Genomic DNA, 6,000 nt, shown 5'->3' on the forward strand with positions numbered 1-6,000 from the left:
CACCTGGGAAGTGAAAGCAGAAAGAAGGCAAGTTAATAGATCGACAGAAGGAATTATCAAGTTGCTCGAGAAACCCAAAGCAGCCATAGTTAAATGACTAGTTTTGTGTAGCAAGTGCCAGCATCATGAGCTATTATTGATCAGGAGTTGATCAAAAGAAAAGAGAAAGAAGAACAAGAAATCCGCAGAAGCATCATGCGGGCAGCTAAGAAAGAGACTTCCAAGAATGTTTTCCAAAGGTTGGGAAGGGACTCTCAACCAAAGGGATTGTCAGAAGCATTCAGAGATTATGATGCCTCTGAAGAAGTGGAAGACAGAGAAGCCAAAATACCAAAATGGGTGGATGTGAGGCCACCCCAGCCAAGTTATGTCAGTGGAGATGTCAGAATAAAAGAAACGATAGTGAATCTATTCACAAAGAAGAATCCTGCCTGATTCGGGCAGAAATGGTATGTGGTTGGAAATGATGGAATACCTGTCAAATAAATTAGAGCCTTTATGATCAGGAGGGTCCAGATGCAGCATAAAGTCCATATGAATTCACTAAAAGTCTATGCTGCCTCAGAAATCTCTGAAAATGTGAAGTTTGAGAAAGTACCTCATAAAGGGAGAAATCAACTTCGTTGGAAAAGCAAAAATGAGGTAGAAAAGGCAAATAGCAAGACTGAAGGGGAAAGTGATCACGTGCCATAGAGCCTTCATCTAGGAAAATACAGGATCTTAAGGTGAGCTCAAAAGGACATGGTAATGATGCCAACCCCAAGATGGGGCCCAGAACCTATATGTTTTGGAACTATTTCGCCCGAGAGAGGATTGCCCGTACCTTTATTGGTCGATACTCTCTGTGAAAACATAGAGCAAGTGCAGAACTTTAGTACAACTCGGGATGAAAGGTTGTCCGAGCTAATGTTGCCAAAAGAAGCACAGGTCTGGTTAGATGAATTCATGGACCATATTGGGGGCAAGAATGAGAACTTACCTGAACCTACAATTTTCACGTAAACATGACATTTGTTTTATCTGCCATGTTTTATGTTGAGCCTGATCAACCTGCCACAATAGAGGGTGATTACTTAGCAACAGAACCTATGATGGCACATGTTAGTGTTGAAGAAGTAGGAAAATAAGAGTCGGGCAAAATAGGTTTGCCTAAACTCACAAAGAAAGAGCCTGAAACAGTATACACAGACATAATGGTCTTCAGTCACCCGAGTTTAGCCCTAACTAACCATCTCAAGCTTATATATGTGACTGCTTATCTGGAGAGAGTAACTTTCAAGAGGGTTTTGATTGATGGTGGAGCGACGGTGAACGTGTTGCCATATAAGCAGATGAAAATCATGTGTAAAAGTAAGGAGGATCTCATCCCCACAGATCTAACAGTTTCCAGTTTTTCTGGAGCCATCACTAAAACCCATGGGATATTGCCCCTAGAGGTTGACTTGGGTTCCAAGCAAATCATGTTGGCCTTTTTCGTTATGGACAATGCTTCCACCTATAGAGCTTTGCTTAGCCGAGATTGGATTCATCAAAGTCTATATGTGCCTTCTACCCTACATCAACAAGTAGCAGTTTACCATGAGGAATGAGCCATGAGACCAGGATTTTAGGAAAAGGTGGAGGTCGAGTCACGACCATTTCTCCCCACAGCCAATGTGGCAAAAGCCAGCTTTTATAATCCAAGTATTGGGATTCTCCAGTGCTTTGAGCTGATGAGAACGACCGCTCGACTAAGGTGACGGCCCAAAAGCTAGTGGAACAAGGATTGTTCCTCACAATGGAAGAATGGGATAGACCCCATATTGTCCCAAATCCCAAACACCAGTAATGTCAGAACAAAGAAGAAAAGACCAAGTAGTTGTAATCAGATCCTTAATCAAAAAATTTTTGACGTATGGAAGAGAGATGAAGCAAGAAAGGGCGAGCTTAGCCGACGAACAAGAGGAAGAAGCTTCAAGCAGCCAAAATAGACGTGAAGAATTTTTTTTGGAAGAGAGTTGTAGACAACTATCCAAATGGCTGAATGTGTATATGACTTGGATGGGCCAGAAGATTTGCCTGAGAATCCAGAGTTGGTCGAATTTTTGTGTGTAGAACCTAACAAAACATCACCAGAGGTACAAGACCCTTAGAAACCATTGATTTGGGGACCAAGGAGGATCCAAGGCCTATACAAGTCAGTGGCCTGTTAGAAGTTGAAGATCGGGCAAAGATAGTCAGCATTTTGCACCAGTTCAAAGACTGTTTTACTTAGCATTACACTGAAATGCTAGGTTTATATTCAACCTTAGTAAAACATAGAATGCCTATTAATGTGGGATATAAACCTATAAAGCAAGCCCCACGGAGGATGTCAAATTAGATCAAAGAAAAAGTCAAAGAAGAAATTGAGAGGCTGGTAAAAGTTGGATTTATTAGGCCTGCCAAATATGTCAAGTGGTTGGCCAACATTGTACCTGTATTAAAAGCTTTAACCAATGTAGTTCGATGTTGTGTTGACTATAGAAACATTAATGGAGCCACGCCCAAAGATGAATATTCCATGCCCATAGCTGACTTATCCATAGATGTAGTGGCAAAACATAAAGTTTTCTCTTTCATAGATGGGAATGCTGGTAATAATTAGATAAAAATGGCTAAAGTAGATATACACAAAACAGCTTTTAGGTGCCCAGGTCATGTTGGAGCATATGAATACTTAGTAATGCCATTCGAACTCAAAAATGTTGGTGCAACCTATCAAAGAGCAATGAATGCCATTTCTCATGACTTAATTGGCCATAGCGTCTAAGTATTAGTATACCTGAGGAGGAACTTGAGGTTGAGAAACAAGCACCTCAGGAGCCGCGGCTGCATCAGCAAAAGAAGCCCAAAAAGCCTGTAGGCTAGTTGCCTCTATGACCGCGGGGATCTCAAGAACTATAGGCTCCCCAAATGCAAAGGCTACTGGCTGATGATATTTTTTGTGCTAGGGAAGACTGGGAAGAAAGTAAAAGGAAATGATTATAGAAGGAAAAAGACTTCAAGCATAGAAGTGTTAAGGGAAAATACTCACTGAAATGTTATCTTCACACACAAAGTGCAACATTTCCCTAGTCTTTGGATTGAATTGGGAAGTTGGAGTCACCACCAATGCAGGAACGGGAATGAAAGACTTGGGACTTGAGCCCTGCCTGATCAAATACACAGGTTCCCCAACCTTGGCCTACAAGGAAATGTAAGTTAGTCATTAACTTCCAAAGTAGTAAATTTACAGATTTAAAGCCAAGAATGAGAAAATATACCTTGGAAGATTTAGCCCGAGAAGGAGAAGCATGTGCCTCTCGGGCAGGAAGTAAAGAGGCATCGAGCGGAGAGATCTTTTGTTCCCTTATGGCCTATTTCATATATCGGGCAAATAGTCAAGAAGAGAGTAGAAAATAAGAAAATGGAAGAACTCAAAGGAGTGAAACTTAAGATGCAAGCTATACCTCGAGAGCTTCAAGAGTGGAATATTGCAAATCACTGGCATTTTGATACATCTCAGCCCCCAGTGGATCCTCCCTTGAAACAACGGTAGGCTTCTTGGTTGCTTAAGGCCCTAGATTCAAGGAAAATGAAGTTGTTAGCTCTTAAACACAAAATTCAAGAATGGAAGGTTGAAGCAAAATTTACTTACTAGAAGCCTTCTGCTTTTTTCTACTCGCTTCAACGGGATAAGCAGTGGAAAACTTGGAAGACTTGGCGATCTGTACCCTTGTTCTTTTCTGTGTTGGGGTTGCCCACTAACCAAGAATGGAGAGTTAAGCTCAAGGTCGTTCCTTGGGCTCGGACTTTAAATAATCTATCACTAATGCCCTTGTCCGACACATAGCCCGAGGCTCCACTACAGGCTCTGCCTCACTTTCCGAGTCCCCAAGCAGCTCAGAGACATCCCCGCCTTTTCCAACACCTTGTCTCTCAGCTTCAACCATAGCGTCTTGAAGCATAAAGGCGCATACGGCATCCTCATCTTGCCCGATGTCCCTTTCTGTGAGGTTGCCTTAGGCTGCAGGTATAAAGAAACCAAAACAAGTATTAGAAAAAGGCAGATTCATGAAATTTCATAAAATTACAAGTTAAAGAAGATAATAAATACCTATTAGAATGAGCTGGTTCTTGTGGTGAATCATCTCCTTCCAGTCATCTAGCTCGCTCGAGCTGGGATAAGACTTCATGGAAAATTGCTTGAAAAGGCGGTCATGGGCTTCGCGCAGATCTCATCCATACTTCTTGCTCCATTTTGCTTCCCACCAAGAAGAGAAGGATGTGGAGCATTCAAAATTAAAAGTCATGGGCTTTCGGGCAATTTTGCTCATAACTTCAAGGCTTCGTCGGGCAGCTCAGAAAGTAATGGCTGGTGGAGAATGAAGATGATAGGAAGTGCCGCAATGAATGAAGTCAAAAAATGGCACCAGGATTGCTTATCTAAACCCCAACTATCTAGCACAGAAGTTTGGGTGGTAAACCTCTAGCCCGCGCTCATAGCGGTCACTTCTTACTCACCAAGCTAGGTCTCTTGGTTAAATACAACTGATAAATCTATTTCTGCATAAGAGACTAGCATCTTCTCCAAATGTGTCTTGGAAGGCTTGGTCATAAAACCAAGGGTATCTCCTAAGCACGGAAACCCCCCATTCCAGATCTGCCCGAGTTCTGCAAACTCTGAAGAAATAAAGACAAGCGAATGTAGAATGATTGGTTGGAGAAGCTTTGGCTAAATTCAGGCAAGAGCAACATCCTCGAGGAATTCAAGGTTGGGGGCCCGAAGCTCGAGGAAATACCATTGAAGCCAAAGCTGAATCATCCAAGTTTGACCATTAAGGTTGGTTTCAAATGGTTCACCTTTGGTAATCTCATTCAGGAGATGATAAAGATGAGCAAAGAGGAAATGGCCCGTTGCCATATCATCAAAGTTGTGCAGAGTTTCCACTAGAGGGATCCATTCAACTTTCACTCCCTTGGACTTATTTGGGAAGATATGTTTGTTAAGCCAATACAACAGAAAGTACATGTGCTTTTGGTTTCTCTTGGCGTTAGAGGAAGAGAGGCCAAATTCCTTCTTAGAAAACTGGATGAAGCCTGTAAATGAGGTTTTGTAGCTCTTGAAGGTTGAGGAGTTATACTTCATTTGAAGAAAAGGGGCAGAGCTGCCCAAGCTCTCAGCGGTCGGGCGAACAGGAAGAGGCCAATCATGGGTAACATCTACGACCCTGCCCAAGGGCTATAGCCCGAAAACCTGCGCCATGTCGAGAATGGTTGGGGACATGAAGCCCATCCTAAAGTTGAAGGTATTGGTGCCCGAGTTCCCATAAAAAATAGTCGTTGTGAGCAACTCAAGCTTGGCAATGACCATGGTCTTGGTGAGCATTATCAGCTCATAAATTCCATTGTTCATCCACTTCTACTTAAAGGTGGGCTTGTGTCCATGTCTCATCCTTCATGAGTGGGAAGGCATGACGGTGGTTTGACCATTTGGAAGACGAAGTGCCTAACTTGGCCTGAAATGGGTTGGGGTATACCAATTCTCCTTGGGCATGTTGGTCTTTACTGCAATTGGGACTTGAGATGTCCATGCAGGCCCCAATGAATGTACTCATCTCTCCTTGAAGATAAGTTCAATGTGCAAGCCTGCCCAAGGGCTATGAAGGTCATTAAGCAAACGGCGCATGGTGGAAATGCCTTCGCCAAATTCACAGGGAGATTGAGTTCGAACAACTTTGGGTGCCATTGAAGATTTTGAGAATAAGATGGGAAGAAAAAGTTGGAATTAGAAGTAAAGACTGAGAAAGCGAGAAATTTATGGAAATTATGAAAGTTCTGAGGATTCTGGGAAGTTCAGGAAGTTCGAAGGTTTAAAATTGCTAAGGTATTTGGCTAAGGAGTTTAAGTGAGGATTATATAGTAAGTGGTTGGTTAACGTTGGAATTTGTGAGTTAGTGCAAAGGTTTGTTAAACAACGTTTAGTTTAAATGGCGCAAA

General features: G+C 42.4%; 1 protein-coding gene across 1 annotated transcript; it reads left to right on the forward strand.

Moving 5' to 3' along the window:
- The first annotated feature begins 1,193 nt into the window (after positions 1-1,193).
- LOC137727489 (uncharacterized) lies at positions 1,194-1,589 on the forward strand. The gene has a single exon (XM_068466342.1). It carries the CDS (start codon positions 1,194-1,196, stop codon positions 1,587-1,589), a length of 396 nt encoding a protein of 131 aa, XP_068322443.1.
- The last annotated feature ends 4,411 nt before the right edge of the window (positions 1,590-6,000 follow it).

The sequence above is a fragment of the Pyrus communis genome, chromosome 10 (assembly GCF_041283825.1).
Source record: "Pyrus communis isolate YQ-2024b chromosome 10, ASM4128382v1, whole genome shotgun sequence".
Classification (NCBI taxonomy): Eukaryota; Viridiplantae; Streptophyta; class Magnoliopsida; order Rosales; family Rosaceae; genus Pyrus; species Pyrus communis.

Bases quoted from the DNA above. Each gene is read 5' to 3' on its own strand.
- LOC137727489 (XM_068466342.1), top strand. From the start codon at position 1,194: ATGGTCTTCAGTCACCCGAGTTTAGCCCTAACTAACCATCTCAAGCTT.